The sequence below is a fragment of the Podarcis tiliguerta genome (assembly GCF_965153285.1).
Source record: "Podarcis tiliguerta genome assembly, chromosome: 10".
Taxonomy (NCBI): domain Eukaryota; kingdom Metazoa; phylum Chordata; class Lepidosauria; order Squamata; family Lacertidae; genus Podarcis; species Podarcis tiliguerta.
In genome coordinates, this window is record NC_139543.1 from 48,991,953 (window position 1) to 49,019,048 (window position 27,096).

General features: G+C 43.5%; 1 protein-coding gene across 4 annotated transcripts in view; it reads left to right on the forward strand.

Moving 5' to 3' along the window:
* SYN3 (synapsin III) overlaps positions 1–27,096 on the forward strand; it is a 194,613-nt gene that overhangs the window by 138,136 nt on the left and 29,381 nt on the right. For all 4 annotated transcript variants that reach the window (XM_083400762.1, XM_083400759.1, XM_083400760.1 and 1 more), the window contains exon 7: positions 23,261–23,323. In XM_083400762.1, coding sequence (XP_083256888.1) covers positions 23,261–23,323 — 63 coding nt within the window. The remainder of the gene's footprint in view (positions 1–23,260; positions 23,324–27,096) is intronic.

A 27,096-nucleotide genomic window follows, 5' to 3' on the forward strand; every position in this document is an offset into this window, starting at 1 on the left:
TTCCTGTACAAAAGCATGAGTTGCGGCCATTGCTCCACCCACTTTGCCCTCTGACCTCACCCACCACTGGCATATGGCCCCCTCAAGGGAATGTGGGCCGCAGACTGAAAAAGGTTCCGGAACTCTGTGCTAGACTGAAAGCCAACACTTCTCCCAGTGTCAGGGCAGCAGTAACTATTAGTAATGCTCTATCACATATGGTTAAATGCATGTTGCAGTGCTCACCAAATGACTTGGGAGGCAGGACAGTGGAGATATGCAGCCATCCTGCTTTACATGCAAAAGCCTGAAGCCAAACAACTATGAGAGACTTTAGAGTTGACTAAGACAGAGCTGTCCTCTTTATCAGTACTTTGCCACCACCATTGCATCCACACAGAGCCATCCAGTGAATCTTTTTCTGAGTGGATCAAGACCTTTTTCACCTTAGCCTATTAAGGAAGTCCACTGCAATTTGTTTGCTAAGTACTTTTAGGACAAAGTCACTTGTACCTCCCACAAGCTAGATGCCACTAGTTTTGCAGTAATCTTAATAGATGTGTCTAGCTTTTAAGTGCAGCACACTTGCCAGGCCCTTTCTGATTTTGGAGTTCTGCCTCAATATTACGCAGTATGACCTTCAAAGCAGAGGTTTGCTTTAGATATTATTATCTAACTTTAGATATTATAAATACCCAGTGATTCAAAACATGTGTGAGCCTAAAACCATATTGCTGGTGTAGGCCATGATCTTAAAATATGTTTGAATGGAATCAAATGGACTCAAGTTAATTGTTGATTAATTGGTATGCCAGTCTCTGCATCTAACCAGACAATATATTTTACCTCATGCTTTGGGCGTCATGCACAAGACATCAAGTACTTTTGGCACAGGGTGGGCATTGTGATTGCTAATACTGTTGGCTGGTTCCTGAAGGTGATGTCATTCCTTCTGCCTAAATCTGCAGGAACACACTGCCAGGCTGCTGATCAAGCTCTTGTTTTGGTTGGGCAAAAGCAGCTTAGCTCATTTAGGCTAGCATCTTCCTCTTGCCTAACCACAGTTGGCTCTCTGAATCCTGGCTAAATCTGCTCTTGTTTTGCAACACCTGACACTTGGATTCCAAGGCAAATCACTCATGGCTTCCACTGCAGTCTGGGGTTCATTTCGTGTTTATTTCCATCTAGAGAGAAGGCTGTTATCGGCAGGATAATCATTACCTCCTCGTCCAAGTGGGTTTTCTTGTCCTTTACAAATGTAACAAATGTAGCATGCCCAGCATCTCTTTCTTGTGGTCAGACTAGCATCAGCACTCAGCATCCATGGGCAGCTGCTAAGGCCCCCTGTATTCCATTAGCACCCACTAGTACTGGTGCCTGTCTTTCCCTTGCCCCAGAACAAAGGGTAGCTACATGCTGCTGTTTTGAATTTCCAGTAGTACCCTGGTACACTCAATATAGCATTGCTCTGTTGCATTGTGGGAAATGTCACTGGCAAGCCCCTAGTACTATCTGGAGAAACAGCCATTCAGTTTTACTCAGAGCATTGCTGCTGCTGGATGAAATTGCCAGGCAGTCAGTAGCAGGGGAGAAGATCCACTTTACTGAGGGCCCCCTTTGGTCTGCAACCAGTTGTGCTTGTGGCCCTGAAACTGAGACAGAAACTCTTCCAAGTATTTTATTGTGATTTTACTAAAATGCAACCTAGATATTGTGCCATAGCTTTAAGCTGCTGAAAGATTAAACAGGGCATATAGCAGCTGCAGCTTCTGCTAGTTTCTTTCCTATTCCTTTGGCCCAGCACCTTCCCCACCTGCAGCCTGGTGACTCATTGCCACAGTTGTAGTTATCAAAGAGACAGGCAAGCCTCTTCCCAAAGGCAAGTAAAATTATTTTGGGGGAAGACACAAGCCTTTCCTAGGCACATCTCAGCTCACATTTTGGTCTACGCTGGCAGAGCTAAGGGACAGATCATCCCATATTACCACTGAGGTCCAATCTGAAGCTCGTACATTGTGTCTGGGTGTCATGATCTGGCAGAACGACAGGGAGGAGGAAGAGGACCCCGGCGAAGGGTGTAGCTGGGTCTGGGACACAACGGAGCAAGCAGGGGATGGGGAAGGAAGTACTCACAGGGTGATGACGATGGTATGTGGATGAGGGTCAATGCACAGGAACCAGAGCAGCAGGACCCATCACCAGAGCCAGAGGGGTCCCTGTCTTCATGAACACAGCAAGCTCTGAGATATAGGGAGCAGTGGAAGGGGTGCACTAGAAGGCCAAGGCAAGCAAGGGCCACAGCCCAGCTGCCTTGCTGGCCAGGTGGGTCTTGCTAGCTCTGGGAGGAGGGGTGTGATTCCTCAGCTGGAGTAGGCATGGAGCAGGTGAGGGTCACATACCTCGTGAAGCCCAGATGCTGCAATCAGCAGGCAAAGTACAAAAAGGAGCAGAGCTGAGGTGTTGTGTCTGCTCAACTGTTCATGTTGATAGACGTTGACTTGGATGCTCCTGGACCTCCAATGGACTGTGCTTTAGGTTTGGCTGGACTTCAGGCTTGGCTACTTGGATTGACCCTGGAATGTGTTGGATTTTGGACTTTGCTTGTGTGCATTGACCCTCAGACTTTGGACTTTGGACTGACTTGCTGCCAGGTAGGCCAGAGGTTCAGGACACTGAACCCCTGCACTCTTCTGTTTTTGTCTAGAACTAAGTGGCTTAAGGGCTTGGGAAAGGAAAGCTCACTGGCAGCATCTGCTTTGCATTCAGAAGATGCCTGGTGCAATCTCCCAGCATTTCCAGGTAGGGTGCCTGAAACCCTGGAGAACCACTGCAACCTGGTGTCAATTGTACTGAGCTAGATGGATCAATGTTTAGCTGCAGTGTATGTTCCATGCCAGCTCACTGTCCTAAAACGTTTGGATTTTGTTATTGTTGTTTTAACTGCAGGCACCTCTGACATTGTACATCAGGGCTACTCTTGCTCTCTGGAGCACACCATCGTCTTATAAAAAGCTAATCTAGTTGTGCAGGATCCTGCCATACTAACAGTGATTACATGAAGGGAATGTAATCTGAGGGCACATCCAGACTTCTGTTTGTCTCATTGCTTTCCCCAGGGAAAAAACAGCTCTTTAGTGCTAAATCGGAGCAAACACCAATCAGGTTTTCCACGGATTGATGTTTGCTCCGATTCAGCACTGAAGAGCTAGTTTTTCCTGGCGAAGTGGAGGGGCAAAGGGAAAACTGCTCAGACCCATGCGTTCTAGGCATGGGACAAGCCCTAAGATGCAGCTGTGGTGACTACTAATAGTTGCAGAGAAAGAAAAACTTTCCAAAGGTGTCACTTCTGCTGCCATGGTGATGAGAGAAGCTGAACCTGCTAAGATGTTGTTTTCTACTCAAGTTGTACAGGGGCATCATCCTTGCCTTATTTTTGAATCTTGCTTATTTTCAGCCCTACAATTCTGTAATTGCACAGAGGATTTTCCATCCAATTTGTTTTCCGAGAATGTCAACATGACATGGAGCCGACAACTCCATGTGCTGCTGTGGTGTCTGTGACAACGTGAGGTGCAATCTAAAACTGCTCCTCTCCAGCAAAACCCCAAATCCCACATTTCTGAACAAACAGCACCCCCCACCCGCATGCAGGGCTGCTGCTATTTTCCTCCTGGCACGTGGGCACACACATGCACACACTCCCACAGTCCACAAGAGTAAGGTTTGAGGTTTCCTTTAATGATGGGAAACACATGTTTTGGGGCATATCACTGTTACTCAATCCCCGGAGAAAACAAGGGGCCTTGTGAGTCACTGCAAGCAGTTCTATTGTCTGTTACTGAATCACGTCCTGTGTAAGGGATTCCTTGGCTGGTTCCAGAGGCTGTACGCTCAGCAGGCAAGCTGTGGGCTGAAACCCTACGGACTTGCTCCAAGTGCTTTTCTCGTGGCTTTTAAAAATCGTTCTCATGCAATCCGACTGAGTGACTCAGAGGGCTGACACCATGGACTGATGTCACCCTTCTCATACCAAGACCTCTGGAGCTGGGAGAGGACCTGATAGGATTACCAGAAGGAAAAAATCAGTGTTTTATTTTAGGAGAAAAAATGTGACTTTCATTAACAAACTCCCTCTGCAAGAGAAACAAGTGGTAGAATAAGTGAAGGTGTCTTAATTATGTTCAATAACACCTAAAATCAGCTTGATACCCTTTCTGCCTCCCTATGTCCACAATTAATTTATTACAATTGTTTTTATTACTTGTATGGATGCGGGTGACACTGTGGTCTAAACCACTGAGCCTCTTGAGATTGCCGATCAGAAGGTCGGCGGTTCAAATCCACATGTCCGGGTGAGCGCCTGTTGCTCTGTCCCAGCTTCTGCCAACGTAACAGTTCAAAAGTATACCAGTGCATATAGATGAATAAGTAGTGCTGTGGCAGGAAGGTAATAATAGTGTTTCAGTGCACCCTGGCACTCGTCAGTGTCCCATTGCACCAGAAGCGAAAAACCTAGCAGCAGCTAAAGTGACTTTTGTCTCCTGTTTTATCAGTGCAACCGACTTTTTCTCCAGGTTATTATCTGGCAACCCTACTGCCTCAAGCCACTGGGCTCCCTCCACCACTGCTAAGAGCCATTGAGCAGTGCAAGCTTGTGCCACACAGTGAGGGCTTGCATAGGAAGCTGCCTTATACAGAATCAGACCATTGGTCTACCTTGTACTTACCATAACTGGGGTTTCAAGCAGGAGTCTCTTCCAGACTGACCTGGATGACACCAGGAATTGAACCTGGGATCTTTTGTAGGGACAGTGCGTGTTCTTCCTTTGAGCTGCAGCCCTTGCCTTAATCCAGGCATCCCCAAACTCGGCCCTCCAGCTGTTTTGGGACTACAATTCCACTACAATTCCCACCATCCCTAGCCACTGGTCCTGTTAGCTAGGGATGATGGGAGTTGTAGTCCCAAAACTGCTGGAGGGCAGAGTTTGGGGATGCCTGCCTTAATCCATGTCAAGGGTAGGGAATCTGCAGCCTTCCATATGTTGTTTGACTCCAGCTCCCATCATCCCTGACCATGGGTCATGCTGACTGGGGCTTAGGGGAGTTGGAGTCCAACTCCATCTGGAGGGCCCCAGCTTCAGATAGATGCATTCTAAAAGGTCACACCCATTACTAGTTGCCAAGTCCTAATCTGGAGAATTTCCCTACCTTTTTAATAGCCCCATAGCTGTAACAGAGGAGGTAGCTGTGATTTATCCTGTCTTGTTTCTCCTTTGGTTGCAAGATAGATTTTACAGCTTAGCTGAGTGGAGGTAACCTGTTTTGTATATCCATAGTAGGATCACAAAATAACCATTTTGCCCCAGCTCACCATGAGCACAATGACATGTTTGAAACACATTGATCCTTCATTTTCTTTTCTCTTTTTTTCTAGCATAGACCTAACCATCTGGAATTACATCTGAGGCCTTGTTCACGTACATGTTCCCTTTTTTTAATAGGGTAACTTGAAGCCCTTAGTACCATTCCCAGGATTTGGTTCACTGGATTTTGTTGGCTGCCCATTACATTTTCCAGTAATGGAAATATCATACCCGCTGCAGACACAGCATACAAGGTGGGTGCAGCCATGCCTAAAACATGATGCAAACCAGTCACCTAATCATGCTGAATTCTACAAGCACAAAGTGTGAGGAGGAAAAATGCAGTCATTCTGGCCTCTTAGATATGACGGGGACTCTACCCATAGAGTTGGCTGCATGTTATATAAATTGTGCCAGGTAATGGGTCAAGGAATGCGCCCTGTGTTTGGGGTGTCAATTAGCAGACAGCTAATTAGTTAGACTGAGCTGGAGGTTTATTTGTTTTGATGCTCAAGTGTAGCTCTTACATGGATCCAGTATTAAGTGGTCTCTTGTGCCAGCTGTGAGTATCTTACTTAAGTTTATAGATAAGTTTATGGGCTCCTTTGTTCTTTGGGTCTCAGGTTGTCAGGATACAAGTGGCATTAGCATTGTATCAGCAGATGCAATTTTCCCACCAGGTCAATGAAAAAAGCAAAACAAATATGGCTGTCGGAGGGCTGGTTTTAGGAGAGAGAGTCGGGGTGGGAGAGACACGCCAGGTGAGAAAATATTTATTGAACTACCTTCTGTTGGCAAAAAAAATAAAGAAAAATCCAAATGTTCAAACTTGTATACCAACCTGTTTCTAAATGGGAGACATATGTGTGTCCATTTATTTTTAGATTGCAAACTATGGTGACTATACTTGCCATAACAAATGTGTCACATGCAAAACACTTTGTTTTGTATTTGTGCTGAAGAACAGAGATCTATTCTGTTTTGTGCTTGAAGAACTCCACCAGAAGTCAGGGTATAGAGGTGATAAATTTAACAACTGATCCTGCCACAAAGGCCTCCTGTAAGGCCCCTGGAGATCATTTTACTTCTATACCTACAATATTTTTTGCTCTATAAGACGCACCAGACCACAAGACGCACCTAGTTTTTGGAGGAGGAAAACAAGGAAAAAAAATATTCTGAATCTCAGAAGCCAGAACAGCAAGAGGGATCGCTGCGCAGTGAAAGCAGCAATCCCTCTTGCTGTTCTGGCTTCTGTGATAGCTGTGCAGCCTGCATAAGACGCACACACATTTCCCCTTACTTTTTAGGAGGGAAAAAGTGAGTCTTATAGAGCAAAGAATACGGTACCTACTCTCTCTCCTTACAGCTGCTTTTCTTTTTGTCTTTATTGTTACCCATAGCAGTCCCTGATGATAATACCTCCACAAAAGATGAGATAACTCTTGAGTTAAATAGGTGTTCTGTTTTGCACAGTCATTTTCCACAGTTTTGGTGGAAGAGATGTAACACATCATTGGTACCTTGGACAGTGCTGTGCAGAGCTCAAGTTGGCATTTCCATAAGAACAGGACCCGGGTGTTGTTTCAGCAGCAGTGATCCTCAGATTCAAGGCCCCTCCAGAAATCCTTTATATTGTGCATTCGTAATTATTGTGCTCAAGAACGCATTATGTGTGGTCATGCTTTCTATATTGTCTGCACCTGCACAAGCTTTGAGGCAGACATATTGCTTCATTTCCTGTCACTGTATGTCCTGTAACTTCCTACCGAAATCCCATAATTTCATTTATACTACAAATGTTCCAGGTTTATTTATTTATTTATTTATTGGCCCTACTTTTGTTGCTCCATAGCACATTAGTGCCCCTTCAGATGGCAATCATGCAATAACATTGGGGAAGCATTACAGAACAATTAATATAGCAAAATGATGTTTGGACTATCTGGAATAAAGACACCACTAATGCACTATAATTGTGTCAACCACATGTTGCAGAATACAAGCATGCAAAAAACCAACCGTCTGGAAGGACACTGAGAAATTTCGGGAAAGTTGGCTTAAATGCATGTGAAGAAATGTAACATGTCTCTGGTAAAACTTTGAATGCATCTATCTTTCAATTTCCTTCATAAGTAATAAATGGGGGTTGTTTTTTTTCCATTCCAGTTTTTTTTTTTTTCTGTATCTGAACAAACTTCTAATGCTTTTAAGCTGAGATCTGTGCTTTTAAAGAACAGAAACAATTGCCTACCTGGGCACTAGTATGTTTCTCTATTGGGATTCATGTCAAATTAAGAAGGAAGACAATCAATGTCTACATCAATTTTATTTACACCTTGCATCAAAAACTTACCAGACATATTAGTGATTTTCACCAAAAAAACCCAAAACATACACACAGAGTGCTGTTAGCTGTCCCTACAACTGTTGGTGGAAGGCCTACATAATATGCATTCATTAAGAAAGAAATTTCCATGGGAAACCTGCCATAATCTGAATGATGGGCTGTCTCTTATATGCCAATGCCTGCTCCTTTGGGGAATCTTGTGAAGCAATACACTTCCTTTACATATGTCACAGTTCAATTCTATTCCATGTCACTCAGCAGTCTGTTCTTCATCATAAGGTGTAGTGCATGATGGGGCAGTCCTTCTCTCTTTCCATAACCGTTCCATTTGTTTACTTTCCTACTGGAGCAACAGAATTGGAGAAGGAAGCATTACACATCAGGAAATCGCTTCTCTCTTCTGCAAACCTGTGGCAGCACAAGAGAAGCAGGACAATATTGCACAGCCTGTTTCAACCTAAACATTCTATGCACCAGTCTAATCAGACTAGCGCACCACTTTGCTCATACTGATGTAAATTCAGCATCTCCACCCCCGCAAAAACTCTGTTGCCTGATAATGTCATCAGCCAATACACACACACCAAGTTCACCATCCCAACTCCAAGTACATCTCTGGCCACCAGCTGAAACTCCCAAGTTGGATGAGAATAATGAGCATGAAATGAAGGTTACTGTAGTTCAGTGGTTGCTTGGTTTGCACCTGGATATTTAAATTCATCAAGTCTCTGGTTCCCATCAGTAAGCTGCAAAATGTAGAGCATACATCAGGAAACAGAATGAGAGCCAAGAAAAAAGGAAAGGAGAGGAGGTTGTTGCTTTTCTGATGACATTCACAGAGCAATTGCAGAAATGGAGCTAGATTCTCAGATAGCTACTTTTGTTCTTGTCTGGTTTCTTATTATAAAGACATTTCCTCTTTAGCTTCCTCTCTAAGACTTGCAAAAAAAAAAAAAATGTAAATCCTGAACTTGTCTTTCAATCATCCAGAGATCTGTTGTCTGTGTTAACAAAAAAAAACCTAGCACAATTTGGCTGCAGACTCAGGGCTGGTTCAGAAAAGGCTCGGGATATAGAAATTGCTGCATACTTGGTCACTTTAGCTCAGTAGGGTCTACAATGACCAGCAGTCATTGTAGGGTTTCAGACCAGAGATATTTCCGGTCCCACCTGGACATGCCAGACATTGAACCTGGGACCTTCAGCATCCAATTAAATAGCAAACCATTTGCCCCACTTTCATAATACACAAAATCAGTTGTCTGAGGCAATTACCTTACTAGTACTGCTACTAATGCACTGCCATAAAAGGGAGATACATCAATACTGAGCTGCAGTCCTTCCCTGAAAGGCTGTCGAGTAGTAAAGCATGAGAGCAAACCTCTGGCTTGCATTTATCCCAGGAAATGCATCCAAACCCCGTAATTATTCAGTTCAGAAACTGAAATGAATATATTCATAATCCTCGAATGTATAACCAGCCTTAACTTCAACCCAACAAACTTTAATATTTTTTGTAATTCAAACCTAGCTTAATATATTTATTTATATTTTTATGCACCTGGGGTTGGCATAACTAAGCAGCCAAACTCTGCCATTTTTACACATGCTTCTTTGTTGCTTGCTGTAACGCTTTCATTTCCAAAGGAAATTAAATGCCCACATGTAGAATGGTTTTACATTGACACCTTACAGAACAATCATAAGCCCTGATCCATCACGTTAGAGGTTAGACTGTTGTGGAGGTTTTTCCTCTTTCCACTCACAGGGTTGGGGGGAGGTGTCTGCCATGAATGTATATGCTGCAGCTGCCAAAAGTAGAGTTAGGAGTTATCCCTGCTGAAGGTAACCAGCATAAAACCCGGTAATGGGGTAAGGAGGGCCACCTGCCAGTGGTAGAGTTTATTTGGCCATCTCTGCTGCACCAGCCTAGAGCTGGCACAGGGAAATCAGTAGTTTTACTGCCCCAAGCCTTCCACACTGGCTGGCACAGGAGGCAGGCTTTGGCTGCAGCAGGTATTACAATTGTGCCCTTAGTTATTACTCTATGTCAAAGGAAATGCTCAGTGCCAACATTTGGAACTGAAACCATACAAGAACCGATAACGAGTAGCAGAAGTAGTCGTTCCTTGACAGCATTAGCAACATGCTGTCTTTCAGTCTTCCATGTCAATATGTTTTTGATGTTAATAGGCTGGGCCCTCTCTATTCACAAGCAGGTGGCTCCATGTGCAAATAGCAGTCCAAGGAGCTTACTTGCGGGCAGGACATATTATAAGAAGGTATGCCAGCTTGCTGTTCTACTCTGAAGTAACGACTGCAGTCTACATTTTGAAATGGCATGGCAGCATGCCTCTCTGCCAGTAGATCTGCTCATGCGTAAAGCTGCAAACTTAGGTGAAAACCACATTGACAAAGTGGGACTTACTTCCAAGTACATGGATAAGACTGCCCTCTTGGTGCTGTAGACTGCCATCTCAACTAAGGAGCAATATTCCTCATGATATCTGTCATAAACATATTGATTGTCAGTGCAGGGATATTGGTAGGAATTTGGTTGTGATCCTGACTTTTCTGCAGATGAAAGATGAAAGAGATTTTAAATTCAGTTCGCATTTAAAGCTGAACCTACCTAATTGACACTTTCTGGAACAATGCGCAAACTGAAATGCATCCTTGTAATCTGAATTTTACAGTGCAATTCTCCAGCCAAAAATTGTGTCCTTGGGTAATGTGTGCATTAAAATGAACGTATTCATAAAAATAGCACTTAAAATATAATGTGGAAATTGTTTCACAAAAATGTGTATATTAGGCAAAATCCACACTAAAATGAATTTTCGTGAGGGCTTTTTTCAAACGCAAATGCAAACTGAAATGGGAGTGTGGATAACTGCAAAAAATGAGAAACTAGACATAAAATGAAGTTGACAAATTCACCCATCCCTTTCTGTAATTAAACCCAGAAATGCTACCCAGGTTTCAATGCTAACTCGGTTTCAGCCATATTATCAAGGCAGTTGTCAGGGGCAGGTAACAATAACTCACCAGGGGCCAAGAAACAAAACAGCTCAGGCCTAGTGAGCACAGCAACTCCTCCCAGCAGGTTTTGCCCCAGTGAGGCAGTTGTGAAACTGAAGGTCCCCACCTTTCTACAGCTCTCTAAGGCTCCTCCTCCCTCAAGTCCCTCCCAAGCAATCAGAGACTCCAGCTCCTTGTCTGTCTCTGCTCCACCCTCTTCATACACCTGAGGGTTCTGGGAGACTGGGGAAAGGGGAACTAGTCACAGCAGCAGGGGGAGACACACACCTCTGGCTTCTTAGTAGCCTGCCTCATCTCTGCCTCTTGGCCCCGCTCCTCTCCAGCCTTTGCTTCTACCTCTGCTTCTGAACTGCTCTCTGCCACAGCCTCTTCTGCTCACTAAACCCTGTTCACTCTTCAACTTCTGACACTTCCTCCTCCCAGTTTGCTCAGTCTTCCCCCTCTGACCACTCATTGTCGCCCCACCACCAATCCCCTGGCTCTGAGCTTTCTTCTGTTGGGGGTTTCTCCAGCTGGTGCCTCCCACCACTCCTCTGTATCCAGCCAGTCCATGACACATATCAAGGCTTAACTGTGGAAGATTGTGAACTGTGACTTTCTTGTAAACCACTTAGCTTTATTGCAAACTATTTAAAGGTTTGGCTGCAATATACATTTTGTTAAATAAAATGAATAATAAGATGTGGGACAAAAATCAAGAAGAAAGCACCCATGCAGAGCCTTCCCTTTAACAGTGATGAACATAGCCAGTCCCACACATCTGGGATTACAAGAAAATGTTTCTGTGGCAGAGGATGTGCCTTTCAGAAAACACTGAGCCTCTTCACCTCCTGCTCAAGGCTGTGCCCCTGACTAGAGGCCCCACACATTCTTGCTTTATGTTTGTGATGCAGACTAGTAGCCTCATTTGTTAGAACTGTGGTACAAAGTATTTATGAATTTGTAGAACAGCCTAGACATGCCGCATTGAAAATATATTCCAGGCGGTGTCCAAACGCACAAACAGCACAATCTGTCCGCCTACTACTATTTACAGAGGGTGAGATAGTTTTTGTCTGTAGGCCTCTTTTACTATGGGACATTTTTGCTTCAGACAAAAAAAAAAATGCCCTCAGATAGCTATCAGCTGAGGAAAGGCTCTGACGAGAACATTCCAGTCACAGAACAACACAGAAGTGTTGTTTGGGTTCACAAACAATGGAAAAAACCAACCCTGGTGTCTCCTGCCTCAAACAACAAGTACTGAAGGACACGCAGTGCTGTCTTCTTCCTAAAGTATTTATACAACTTCACTTCTGTAGTTTTCAAAATGCTACCAAGGTGATTTTATCTTCACTGTGTGTTTCAGGAAAATTAGAAAACTGGAGCAGCCAGTGGCAACTTGCGATCTTTTAACCTGAAACCAGTGAATCGTTGCGTAAATAAAGAATGCCATTATGGGGGTTAAGCACAAGGTGGCACTGGACTGATTGATATCTGGGTGGAGTACCTGTTGCTGTTCTTTCTTGTTTAAGGGAGACGGCAAAGTGCTTGCCTAGCTTCCTGGCTGGTATGTCCTCTAAGCTTTTCATGACACCCTTGAATTCCATTGGTGGCTGGTGTCCATTGGGACCAACCAGTAGTGCAGAAGGCAGGGAGGCCAACAGTAGGTGAAGCCAGACCTAATTACAAACAGCACCAACCCAGTTGGTTGTAATTAAGACGAGAGGCAACTGGTGGTTGGCCAAGGGCAAACTGATGTTGGTGGAGTAGTGCCCCATTTACCCTAATGGACCAGCCGCCACTGTTTAAATCTCCAATTCAAGCATGAGAAAAGGCTGCAACAGCCTCTCACACCACATTACTACCAGAATCCTGTTGTCTGCCTGGGATGTACAATTTGACATGGTAACAAAATGTGATAAAGTCACAGCACAGTTGAGGATTTCTCCTCTGAAAATTGCAAACCATAATGCCCAGCTGTCAGAGAGGGTATCCATTTTCTTTTAATCAGTAGTTAATTGTATTAAATATCTCTGAATATGAAGGACAGTTATTACGTGATTGAAAGTGGGCAATACAAGAGAAGGCTGAAACAACATGTTGCAGTTTAGACTTTGTTGTTAAAGCTCAAGACTCTTAACCTCAGGGTCATGGATTCAACCTCCATGTTGGACAAAAGATTCCTTCATTGAAGTGGGTTGGACTAGATGACCCTTGTGGTGCCTTTCCAACTTTACAATTCTATGATTCTATTCTCTCTCCTATTGAGAGCACTCAGGGTTGCGTGTTGAGACCCCCGAGACCACCCCCTCATTGGTGAATAAGACAAAAGGACACAGATATTAAGTTAATGTTACAGGGCAAATTTAGGCCACAACTTTATTGGTTACAGATACCCGGTAGCATTTACCACCTGTGTTTGTTATTATAATGAGTGATTTAACACCACGACATAAAATTGATTCATCATGAAAACGTGGCAGAGTGGGGACAAATTTGATCCACTTGTGGTGAAATTACATAGGAAGCTGTCTTATTCTGAAGCATACAGTTGGTCCATATACCGTATTTTTCGCCCTATAGGACACACTTTTTCCCCTCCAAAAATGAAGGGGAAATGTGTGTGCGTCCTATGGGGCGAATGCAGGCTTTCGCTGAAGCCTGGAGAGCAAGAGGGGTCGGTGCACCGACCCCTCTCGCTCTCCAGGCTTCGCGCAGCTCTCCGCAAGCCGTGGAAGCCCGCGCCAGGCTCCCACGGCTTGCAGAGAGTTGCCTGCATGCTGAAGCCTGGGCGCGCTGAGCTCAGCGCACCCAGGCTTCGCACAGCTCTCTGCAAGGTGCGGGAGCCCGGCGCCGGGCTCCCATGGCTTGCGGAGAGTTGCCTGTTCTGGGGGCTGGGGTCAGGGGAAGCTTGGGCTTCCCCCGCCCCAGCCCCGTGCCTGGGGGGGGGATAATTTTTTCCCTTTATTTCCCCCCGAAAACACTAAGTGCGCCTTATGGGACGGTGCGTCCTATAGGGCGAAAAATACAGTATATCCTGAGTCTCACTGAGAGGCTGGTCAGACCCTGAGGAGGAGGAGGAGTCTGAGGCCTTAGATAGGGAAGACCCTGGTTATGTTCTCTTAGTTTTTAGTTTGTTTTCATACATCAGTCTTATGAAGCAGCAGAAATGGAAAGCTAGTTTCTGCTGAATACTATATGCTGGAGTTAAACAGGGTAAATATACCATCTTCAAGTCATCTTTTCAGAGAGATACAGCTGGCTGCTGTCTAGAGTGGAATGCTGGACTATATTGACCTTGGTCTGATGCAGCAAAGCAGTTTTATGCAATATTTCTACTTGATCCTTAAAAGATACTGGGCAGGAGTGGCGGTGCAGGAATCTAATATAGAACAGATGATGAATTTATTGACTATTGCAAGGATGGAAATAGCAGTGAAATGGAAATGTTTGGAAGCGCCAAGAATGTATGGTCGGATATTAAGAATTTGGCAGGTTGCTGAATTAGTCTAAGTGACAAATATAGTAAGGGCATTGGAAGGACAAAAGCTCTGATCATTTCCCAAGGAACATACTTTATTTATCCAATTTTGGAACATTCATTCAGGAAAACAAATTGGACCAGGAAATTTATCGTTCGTCTTGTAATCTTCCTGTATGAGAAAAAATATGAAAATTAAAAGGAAAAAACCACTTATCTTGTGAGAACCAAGCCAAATAAGAAGCCCTGCAAAAAACAGTTCTGCATATTAATGCTTAGCATCTATATTATGGAGCTGTGGGAGCTCCTGTCACCAATACAGAAAAAGGGTTTGGGTGGAAAGACCCAATATGAAGATGCAGAAGAGCTAAGCTGCAAGGAAGCACAATATGTCAGATTGTATAATTCTTTATTATTCTTATTATTCTTATTAGTTAAATCTGTATACCACCCTTCATCTGTAAATCTCAGGGCAGTTCATAACATAAAAATACAAGATAAAAAGGTAAAGGTAAAGGGACCCCTGACCATTAGGTCCAGTCGTGACCGACTCTGGGGTTGCGGCGCTCATCTCGCTTTATTGGCCAAGGGAGCCGGCGTACAGCTTCTGGGTCTGTGGCCAGCATGACTAAGCTGCTTCTGGCAAACCAGAGCAGTGCACGGAAACCCCATTTACCTTCCCGCCGGAGCAGTGCCTATTTATCTACTTGCACTTTGATGTGCTTTCGCACTTCTAGGTTGGCAGGAGCAGTGACCGAGCAACGGGAGCTCACCCTGTCACGGGGATTCGAACTGCCGACCTTCTGATTGGCAAGTCCTAGGCTCTGTGGTTTAACCCACAGTGCCACCCCCCAAAAAAATACAAGATAAAAAATGCAAAATACATAATCAAAACAAGAACAAAAGCAAACCCATTAGATTACATGACAGTACTAACACTCCAAGCCCACCCACGGCATTGAGCAGGAGGGCCGAAGGGTAATTCTAAATGCAGAGTTCCAAGTTATAGGGAGGATTCTAAGCATGCTTAGCTGAGACATTCAGAATCACCCTTCAGATCTTCCCACTCAGTTTGCAAAGGTTGGAGGTCAAGGAGGGAAGGCTGGCATGCACCAGGACACTGCAGGAGTTGGGGCTCACAGCCTACTCAAAAATTCCTTTGAAGGCCTGAATTGGGCTTTAGAGGACCCACCCGTAAGGAAGCTAAGCAAGAACTATGTTGTCTGTCTTCAACAAGAGCAGGCTCGGAGAACTCCTGACTCCACCCAGATGCAACAAAGTCCAGTGCCATCTTGCAAGTAAGCCATATTATGACCCCTTCCACAATAAGATGCACCTTGCTGTCTGTCCTTCCTTCCCTTGCTTGGCCAACTAAACCTGCTTCTTGGTAATGTGTCTTAAGTGGTAAAGGGGGCTTCAAACCCCAGTGTGCAGAGATCCTTGAATTGTCTCAGTTTCTGTTAGGGATGCATGATCACCCTGATTGGGATTTACCACATCTCCTATTCTAAATAGCCATTCAATGCATCAGAAGCATTTTTTCATATTCAGAGAGAACCAGAAAAGGATCCAATTGGGGTGTCGCAAACACTCATTTATCTGATGCAACTTGAATCTGATTTATGGTATGAGACACGCTTGGGGCAGTTCAAAAATCATGATTAGCTCCCAGCTCCCAACTTTACGCAATCTCCAAAGGATGAGGTTATCAGTATTGAGTCTTATAAAAGCTTTCATTGAGATGCAAAGCACACAATTAATTAGGGAATATAAATTACCATAACGAGGCCCAAGTTCCACAGGAAATAACAGTATCAAGCTGTGCAATCCTATACATATCAGAGGTAAGACCCATTGAGTTCAATGCAAGTTACTCCCAGATCACTCTGTGTACAGTACAGTATAGGATTGCAGCCTAAACCCATTAGATAATTTCCCATGAGAGGTGCAGGTAAGGGTTGCCGTACATTCGGGAAATCCCAGGCATGTACTCTTGGGGGGAGCGACATGACAATCTGGGGAGGGATTTTTACATTTTAAAGGAAATGTGTGGGATTTGGGGGGGGGGTGTTTGTTTGTTTGTTTGTTTGTTTGTTTGTCGCAGGCTTGGGTTAGCAGTGGCTCGGGCTGTCCTCTTTTTTGCTCTTCAAGGTATGGCAACCCTAGTACAGGTTGTCTTCGAAAAAGCAAAGCATCGACAGGGAGAAAGAAACAGATGTTTTGCTGCCTTGCATGCAGAGCAGCTAGTTCACATTTGTCTCATTTAGTCTTGTGTGATGAAGCATTGCCTCAGAGATGAAATCAGCTCCGACCCCCGCCTTTTACTTTCCAGTAAAAGGAGGGGATTTGCCCTCCCCCTCCATAGACAGGAATGACTGATGGAGTGGATTTAAACAGACCACAGCCTCCTCTGTACAACCCCAGACATGCCCAAGGAAAGAAGGAGACCTGTGTGTTATTCCCAAAAGAATTTCTCAAGTTCCTGCTGCTTGCAATTCCCGGCCTCTGTCCTCTTCAGTGTGCAAACATAATTATTTAAGAAAGAAAATAATGACTCTAGTTACGGTAGTGGTTGCAGTAAGGGGCAGGGGTGGGGTTGGGGGATAGTGTTTGGTGAGTGTCTTGACAAGCCTTTATTTTATTTTGTTTTTTTAATACTGTAATGGCAACTGCAGCAAGGGATGACTTGCCTCGCCTGTGGGCTGGGTGAGTTCCAGCTGTTCATCCCCACTTCCTTGCCTCAGAGGACATCAGTGGGAGCTATTATTGCCTGCTAGTTGTCATCTGCCAGCAAGGGAAGACCTGCCTGCATCAACAGGCTCTGTAGTCTAGTGGGGTTGCCAGTGTGGTGATCATGGATGTGAACCCAGATCTCCCCAGACAGAGTCCAGCATGCTAACCACAACACTACCCTTTCACTATTATATGACTGCCTGGTGATCCTAATAAATTGTGTATTCACCTCTGTACTATTATTCTTTGCTGTTTGAGGATATATCTAGCTGTCTGCATTTTTTTATTCTCCTTGAGGGCATGCCTACACTTCTAATTCACGAGTACACTATTGCCTCACCTGCTTAAATAAAGCTGTTTCTTTATTAGGTCAACTAAAATGTCACAGAACAGTGTGCAATCTTTTGAGTTCTCCAGAACTCTTCATCAGGCTTGAGGTTGGCAGGGATGTGGGTGAGAGAGAGATTAGCTGGCTGTGAAGACATGAGTCTTCACTACCAGCCTTTCTTCTGTTTTTCCCTATCCTCTTTCTTTGCTTATCATCTAGCCTGATGAAAAGCTCTGCAGAACTCAAAAGCTCTCACACTACTTTGCCACATTTTGGTTAGCCTAATAATGATATTGCCCTAATATGGGGTTTTTTTTCTTATGGGCTGGCACAGCTGCCCTTAGGTTTGTTGATTTTTAAACAACATTCCCTGCTTGTTTTCTAGTCAACATTCTTTCATCATGGTCTATTCTACACACAAATTCTGCTCATGAAGAAATGATACGTTTTTCTCTGCCCTCAGTACTGCCTTTAAAAAAGATTCCTGTGTTTAGACAGGTGGCAGCTGGGGATTTATTGGCCCAAGTTCACCACTGCCTGAGCAGCTCTTTGAATATATGATTTCTTTGCTGTTCTTCTACCCGTCTGGATTTGTTTTTACAATTCTCATGGCTGAAATGCTGACAAAATGAAAAGAAAAAACTTTTAAAAAGAAGGGGGGAAAGCTTTTATAATGAACCTGAACTGTGTCTCGCTCTCATTTGACCATTGGGGAAAGGCGCTTGAGTCATATATAAAAGCTGGTTAAAATGACGAGAACTTGGAAAGTCCGAGGGGAAAGTTTAAAAGCTCTGTGTCTAGCCTGGGACTCCACCAACCACTACAATGGCATGCTCTAACCACAACACGTATTGTGAGCAGGGGCCTGTGGTCTGTGGTTTGTTTCTTCCAGAATGCAAGTGACTCCACATTGTTGCCATAATTGCTGTTGAAAAACAATCATCAAAGTGCTAGGTGGGTGTTTTAAGGAATCAACCACACTTGTGGTTTACCGTGTTGACCAAATGGCCCACCACCTAGTAGGAACATTAGTAGCATTTGATTTCTATGCAGATATACCACTCAATAACAAAGGACGTCCTCATGTCCTGTCAATGGTTAGAAAGAGAAGCTAGTATGTCAGGTAGCAAGTTGTCAACCATCCAGGAAACTCTACCCTATATGTGGTGTGGAGAAGGGGGCACCCCACTGCCAGGAAGCAGAGTGAGGCTTGGGGTGGGCATGTAACCTACTTTAGAGAGGACAGTATTTGAAGGTGTTTTCTATTTAAAGGGCTGTTCAGTTCAAGTCCGGTTTAAAGATAAAGAACCAGAAGAAAGGAGAGCAGCAGGGACATTGAAGTTGTTCATCAACAATATGTATCTGAATGCTACTTGCAGAGAATCACAAATGGGGAGGGTGCTGTTGTACCCAGGTCCTATTTTCAGGATTCCTAGAGGCATCTGCCTGGCAACAGAACGTTGGACTAGATGGGCCATTGACCTTATCCAGCTGTGCTGTTCTTACGTTAATTAGGAGCTGGACAGCAGACTGAGCAGGCACACAGGTCACTTGGTTGCAGTCTACCCTGCTGTGATGCATTGCAGTTCTGTGCATTTGCCTCCAAGGAGATCAAGGTGGTATACGTGGTTCTCTCCTCCCCATTTTATGCTCAAAAAATCCTGTGAGAGACAGTGACTGATCTCCCCGTGAGCTTCATTGGCTGAGTAGGAAGAAGAAGAAGAAGAAGAGTTTGGATTTTGGAGTTGATATCCCGCTTTATCACTACCCAAAGGAGTCTCAAAGTGGCTAACATTCTCCTTTTCCCTTCCTCCCCCACAACAAACACTCTGTGAGGTGAGTGGGGCTGAGAGACTTCATAGAAGTGTGACTGGCCCAAGGTCACCCAGCAGCTGCATGTGGAGGAGCGGAGACGCGAACCCGGTTCCCTAGATTACGAGACTACCGCTCTTAACCACTACACCACACTGGAATTCAAAGCCTGGTCTTCCAGATCCTAGTCAAACACTTTTAACTGTTACACCACACTCGCTCCCCAGTTGTAGTCCTAATACTCCCTATGGACGTGGGCATTGGGACTCTGCTTCCAGCAGTAAATGTCTTGAGCTGGCACTATGTACGTACACTGGTCATAGAAAGAAACATTGTACATTCAAATGACAAGTCATTTTGTGGAACTGAAATTTGGGGACTTGACTGCATTGCTTTAGTTGTACCGACCGTGGCTCATTCATCTCTGATGTGACAGCCTCACTCCTTAATCCACAAGCCCACTGTTCTCTGTCTGCGTGACCAACGCAGGCAATTTGAAAAATTCAAATGATTTCATCCTGTTTGTTTTCCTGTTTCTCTTAAGAAAGCAAATCTTAACAAAACAAATACTCTGAAGTTCACTGGTTTATTTTGTCCATGATTTCAGTACAAACATGTTTGTTCTGGTTAAACTCTTGCAGTGCCCTTTCTTAATTATATTCAACACCCTCCCATGAGAATTGTGACTGAGGTTATATAAATATACCACACTTGGTTCCAGCAATTCTAGCTTCACTCTTGTGGCTGTCATATCCCCTTGCTGCGTTTATATAGCCAAACAATCACTGAGACTGAAATTCTATGCACATTTGTTTCATACATAATGACGAAGTAGAATGACTTCTTGTGGAGGCAGTTATGGGAAGGCTGGAGCCAAATTGCCTCTGGCCCCAGCCAAACCAGTGGAGAAGGTCTTGCTGCCTCATCTCACTTTGTCTGAAGCTGACAGGCTGAATGGCTATATCAGATGTTGCCTGGGCATTCTAAGAACATAAGAGCATAAGCAGAGCCCTGCTGGATCAGACCATGACCAATAGTCGGAAGTGGGGGGGCACTGTAGTACAGCAATATCTGGAGGGCCACAGCTTTCCCACCGTATCTATAGCTGTGGGTTGTCCCCATCCTCCTTCCTAATGAACCAGCTTCCACAGGCCACATCATCTGATTGAGTATATGGCAGTGTTTAGTGTTCCTAATGCTGAGTGCAAAGGGGACCCATTACCACTTAAGGATGTTGTTGGATTTCCAACTCCCATCAGTCCCGGCCAATGTAGCCAACAATCAGGGAAGATGGGAGTTGTAGTCCAACAACATCTGAAGGGCTACAGGTTTTCCACCCCAGATATAGGGCAATAAATAGGCAGCTGCTTCTCATTTCATTGTTTTTCCACCCCTGAGCTAGCCAGAATTGCCTGTTATGTGAGCAGCACCCCAAGGTATGAGGAAGAAGTTAAGGAATTCCATTTATGTGAATTATGATATGAACTGACCTAATCTGCACTGCCTAGTCTAATGGAACCTAACTGGAACCCAAGTCTCCTTTTAAATTCTATACCTCTCCAAATTTTGTAATAGCATTTTCAGCTCAAAGAACTTACCAAAATGCATCAAAATGCATATGTATTCCTATGCCCTTTTAAAATGCATTGGGGAGAGTGTTGTTGAGTTGTTGTTCTTATTTTGATTATGTGTTTTGTCGTTTTATACTTTGATTTAATTCTGTGAACCACTCTGGGACCTCCTAAGCACGTGCTTATATTGCTTAACGGTTAAACCAGCCCTGCATGTAGCTACACTTTCGTAGGCTTCAGACTACCAGGGCTGAAATTGTGCCACCAGAGTCCACAAACTGTACTTACTGTGTATGTTTCTATCCAGGAGGTATGCCTGGTCTCAAGGGAAATATGACATGTTAGTTGTATAAGCATCCTACTACTAACCAACATCTCTTGATGCAAAGGAAACATGCCAACACACGCACACATGTCCCCCAAAAAACAATGTACTGAAATGTGTTTATATATAAAACTGCCACAGATGGAGATAACAACCCTCATCTATATTTAGGTCATGCCAGGTTCTTTTCCTTAGAGATAATTGATAATTGGAACAACAGCAATTTTTCCACCTGGAAAGTTCTGGTTTATCAGCTATAAATGGTAATGCATCATCACATGTTAACTGTTTAATGATTCCATTGCACTAAGCTTTGGTATTTATCTTCGTGGCTAACTTCAAAGAAAGCTGAAGCTCAATTGGGTAGAAAAGGGAATTTTTTCAGGTTCAGTCTTTCTCACACCTGCAAAAAAAGCTGCATCTGCCAAAATTCCTTCTTAAGAGCCATTCAAAAACATTTCCAGTGTAGTCCAGTCTCATGGTGCCATGATGATGATGATTTTATTTTATTTTATTTGTACCCTGCCCATCTGAATCACCTGGGTTCACAGATGAAAATGCTGTTATTTCCCTTCCTGGGTGAGTAGCAGTATTTAGGGGCAGAGGCCCGTCTACCTGTGTCTAGCAAATGATTTTGCATATTAATGTATTGGGATATGAGAGAGATTGGATAACTACATTTAGCATACATTATTTGGGTAACATCTTTATTAGGGCAGATGACACATCCCAAAATAGTGTGAAAGCTTTCAAGTTCTCTAGGACTCTCTATCAGGCTAAACAAACCAAAGCTGAGTAGAGGAGGGGAAAGGCTGGCTGGTGGTGAAGTCAGAGTCTGCATCTGGGCTCACAGACTTGAGATGGAGTCTAAGGAGGCTCTGTGAGGTGCTGTGCCCTGGTGCAAGTTACTTCTGAGTAAACATACATAGTCTGCATGTTGAGTATTGCATGTGGCAAGTGGTAGGGTTTTTGTGGAATAGTGATAAATATGTAGAAGGATCATTTATGAGTCACTGAATCAGTCATTCTTGTTCTTGTAATTATTTTTAGCATTAGTCTTAAACTGTGCAAGCATGGATGAATTAACGTTACTAGTAATCACAGCCTTTCTCATCATCCTCATTAGAGAAAGAGAAAACACACTATGGCTTTATGAACTGTTCATTTGAGCTACATGTAGACTAGTGCATCCTTCGCCATCCTGTTGGTGCCTTCCAGGCATGTTGGACCACAACTCCCATCAGCCCCAGCCCCAGCTATTCCTCCTCCCTACCATTCAGCTATTATCAGGAAAAATGGGAATGACTTGTTTCCAGTTCATTAGGTTTAAAGGATGGTTCCTAGCATGTAAAAATCCTCATATGAAGGGCAGTATATAAATTTAACTGATGATCATGGTGACATATAGCTCTCATTTTAAAATGTGCTCTAACAGTTTGTGGGGAGGAAGAGAAGGAAAATTTCATGTACAGTATGATGTAAAATTGCAGAGACTTAAAGAAGAAGAATATAATGAAGAAAGTGTGAGCCAGGAAAAATAAGTGGCAAAAGGCTTTATTTTCAAATTGTTTTCAGAAGCTGCTTCTACTGAAAAGTCCAATAAAAATCTTGTTTCCAATGAGCTCTCTTTAACTATCCATAGAAATCTGTGGTCACACACACACACATACACACCCTTCTCTTGCTAAACCTGTAGCCAGAGATATGGCTAATTGTTCTGAGCCAAAATGTGAACTTCATACTGCACCCCTTCCTACTGGCAGAGTTATTTATGTCCCTAAGCCCCCTGGGATGTTTTTCCCTTAGTCCAGCTGATGTTTCATCCTTGTTGCATATGACAGGACTGGTGATCCTCCTTCAAAAGTCAGAGTGTGTGAACATTCAATGGTATCACAGCAGCTCAGCCAGTAGACAGGTGACAGCTAATTTAGCATATATTTTAGAATTCCACAATAAATTGTGTTGGTTTTGCATTGGGAAATGTCTGCGGGCCTCTGTGTGCGATGAGCTGAGTGAAATTCTAGCTGCGTGGAAAATCTGCACATGTTGGACATCAGTGCGTGGAAAGTCAGCCATATGGACATGCTCCCTGCACATGATTTTCCTTTCAACATACATTGAGAAATACTATAGAGAAGTGCTTTACTGAAAGTCCTGTTCTTCTTGTAGCCACTAGTCATATTACCACATTGTGGTGGTTATATCTGCGTGTGAAACACAATTGAGAGCCCTAAGATTGAAAAAGGTGCTTGTCATGTACCAGTTCTGGACTGATTTCTTCCTTTGCCTTTCAGCTCACAACTCCAGCTTTCCCTGTTGTCGTCAAGCTGGGACATGCTCATGCTGGAATGGGGAAGGTAAGCAAGAGACAATATCCTCACTTTGAGAATGACATATATGCTCTGTACCCTTTGGTGTGCAAAACAGCATACAATCCTTTCACTGGAACAAAGTGAATTTCCCACATCTTCCCAGCACCACCACGACAAAGCCTCAAGAAGAGAAGGGGGGAATGGGGGGGAGACATGATAGTAGTGTTCAAATATCTGGAGGGCTGCCACACAGAAGATGGAGCAGACCTGTTATCTTTTGCTCCAGAAGATATGACTAGAACCAATGGATGGACATTTTGGGGGAGTAGATTTTGTCTAAATTTAGGTATTTAAGCAGAGGATGGACAGCCATTTTTGTTGCAGATTTTGCACTGAGCAGGAGGTTGCAGGGCTAAATTGTGATGGTGCAATTGGTGCAAGTGTACCAGAACCCATGCCTACAAGGGGGCACAGACTCTGAACATTCACATTTTAAAAAAGAAGTTTTTGACCCTCCCAGAAGGAAAGTTACAAAGCAAAATGTGCAGGCAACCTTCTAAGTGTAAGTTGAGCCAGCCTGGCTGCTTCTGGATTTCAGTGTTTCTAGCCAATGAGTGACATCTGAGCTGTGACTGAGTGCTGAGTAAATAGTTTGGACACTAGGCTACAGGAATCCTTGGAGTACTAAAATGCTGCTTTTCCCCTCCTCTTTAGTGCACTTTTTCTTCCTGTGTCTGCCTAATTCTTAGAATCTCTGTAGTTTTAAAGACCTTCCAAAATTCCCCTTGTCTCCCATTGCTCTTCTTTTCTTCTAGTAACTAGGATATGCCAAGAAGAGGGTTGAACAAAAACATAAACCTATGATTCTGTGATTCGTGTCAACTCTCAGTTTAGAGGGGCAAGTCCATATAGTTGGACATAAACCTGAGGCCAGACTACATGAAAATGGGAGAGAAAGGCTATAGAGTGCTAGGGTAGAAGTCAGTTCGGGGAGAGAATGCACAGGGTGGGTAATCAGATTTCTCCTCAAAACCTGGAAAGTGAGCCAAAGTGTGATTGCATTACTGCCCACAAAGGTTCTGTATTTTCAATAGGAACAGGTGTTTTGCTGCAGTGCCCCAGGTCCACCTCATGGAAATTCACCAGTAGCACAGTAGAATGTCCACCGCTGAAAATCCAGGACCTGGATTTTAGCGACAATTGTTATAATATGTTAATACATTAGTACATCATGTCCCAGGATCCTTATAGGATGTATAAAATGAATAATTGAAAATAATGGTATTGCAACAAAAGACATTGGAAATTTTCACCACGTGATATTATATAGTTATGACATTGGGGGTAGGGGACGTTAAAAACATTGACTTGATCCATTTAAGATCAGGGCTTTCCATCTGACAGTGAAACATAAATAGGATTGTGTATATGGAAAGCTTATGCTGAACTGGAGTGTACTGAGCGCAGAGTGGATATCTGCTTGAGAGTTTCTTTAGCAACTATGAGGCTTTTGTCATGCTCTTCATTGAATGAAAATTGGGTAGTCATCTTTCAAACTGTTGTTAACTTGTACCCCAAGGGGCTCATGGGCCCTCTCTGTGTGGGTATTCTTGCCTACAAAAAGTGGTCACCATCAGTAACTGACCCCACTGTTCGATCCTACTGAATGACAGCCTCCTGTTATTTGCTCTTTCCCCCCTAAAGGAAATATAGGCATTCATGTACTGGGATTTCACAGAGAAGGAAAGAAGTCTCCTGCCTTTTTGTTTGGGAGCCTGCCAAGGGAGAAATCCTAAAAACAGTTTTCTTCCAAACCTGTTTGTTTTTCCCAGACTCTCTGGGATCATTCTGCATTCAATGGATTAGCAGCTTCTTTTACTTTGGGAAGTGGAAGGAGCATTCCCCTCTGCCAATGGAACACTATCTGCATTTTGAGCAAAGCTAATATAAGCACCTTGGCTTCTGGTCATGTATACTGTTGTCCCTAGCACTAGGACAAGTAATGTTTTTCTGAATATTATCTGCCAGTTACTCGGGAATTTAGGATCTGATATGATTCCCCCTCCCACACTTAAATGGTTTTTTATCTCCACATCAATATCCATTCAATATCACCATCATTGCCACCTTCTTCTCTCTGCCCTTTCCCTCAAATACCATAGTGTGGACTGAAATAAACCAATTCTTTCTTCATATGCAAAATTCAGGATTACACGAGCATATAAAGTCATAACAGGAACAGTCTTTTTCTCCATTCATTTCTGGATGCCTGCTTTGCATTGAGAAGTTCCTTGCAGCTCTCACAAAGAGAGCTGACCCCAATCCAGTATTATAATAATCATTTTTGATGGCCTGTTGTGATCTACATCTTCTTTCCTCGTTCTGAAAATTTCAATGAATATATATTTTTAAAAGGAACAACTTGTTAAACAAAAAGAAAATAGTGCTGAAATGAAATTAAGAAAGGAAAATTTGATTGATAATTCTTTCCCAATCTTGGAAATGCTCCAAGAAATTAAAATGTGTGCAAATTCTAAACTTAAATTAGTTTCAACCTCCTCAGTTATAGATGCCCCAAGATTTTCTTAAGGCGGAAAGTTGTTGATAAGGTATTATCTTTGACAAGTTATTATCAGACACTCCCTGTAAAATTAACTCACAAAGCCAAACTTCCAAATTTCTGAAATCCTTAAAACATTTAAATGCTGAAATGTTGAATATATACAAAATTTCATTTTACTCTGTACAAGGAAGGGAGTGAGTGAGAGTGTGTGTGTGTGTGAGAGAGAGAGAGAGAGAGAGAGAGAGAGAGAGAGAGAGAGAGATAATATATTGTTGTTGTTTAGTCATTTAGTCGTGTCCGACTCTTCGTGACCCCATGGACCAGAGCACGCCAGGCACTCCTGTCTTCCACTGCCTCCCGCAATTTGGCCAGACTCATGTTTGTAGCTTCGAGCACACTGTCCAACCATCTCGTCCTCTGTCGTCCCCTTCTCCTTGTGCCCTCAATCTTCCCCAACATCAGGGTCTTTTCCAGGGAGTCTTCTGTTCTCATGAGGTGGCCAAAGTATTGGAGCCTCAGCTTCATGATCTGTCCTTCCAGTGAGCACTCAGGGCTGATTTCCTTAAGAATGGAGAGGTTTGATCTTCTTGCAGTCCATGGGACTCTCAAGAGTCTCCTCCAGTACCATAATTCAAAAGCATCAATTCTTCGGCGATCAGCCTTCTTTATGGTCCAGCTCTCACTTCCATACAGCTCTCACTTCCATTATGGTCCAGCTCTCACTTCCATTAATATATTATAGTTGTACAATTCTGTTTATCTAATGCCAACTTTGAGCAGAGCCAGCAGATATGAATTTGAAATCTGTTTGGCCACTGCCAACCACATTACTGCAAAGCAGAAATCAGGTGAGTTTGTTATACTCTGATCTGAAAGCCAAGCTTTCCAGCTGTGCTATCCTTTGGGTAGGGAGGAATTTGGGGATCAAATCACACCCTAGATTTCCTTTCATGTTGCTCTGTTGCTTTCTGTGATGTGTGGACCTTAACTGTGTCCTGTTTATGTTAAAAGGAAGCTAGTCTTGCAAACAAGATGAAAAGTCCATTTGTAGGCTACCTTGTGGTTGCATGACATTTCTTGGAGGACAGCTGTATCCTTGGCACATCTTTATCCCAGACTCCTTTCATCCCTGTTTGTTTCTTTGTTTACATCACATAACCAAGATCCTTTAACTATAGATGAATTATGCTAGAACAATTAACAGTTCCTAACTCTACCCTCACTATCTTTTTATGTTTTGTTGTGCATTTTAATT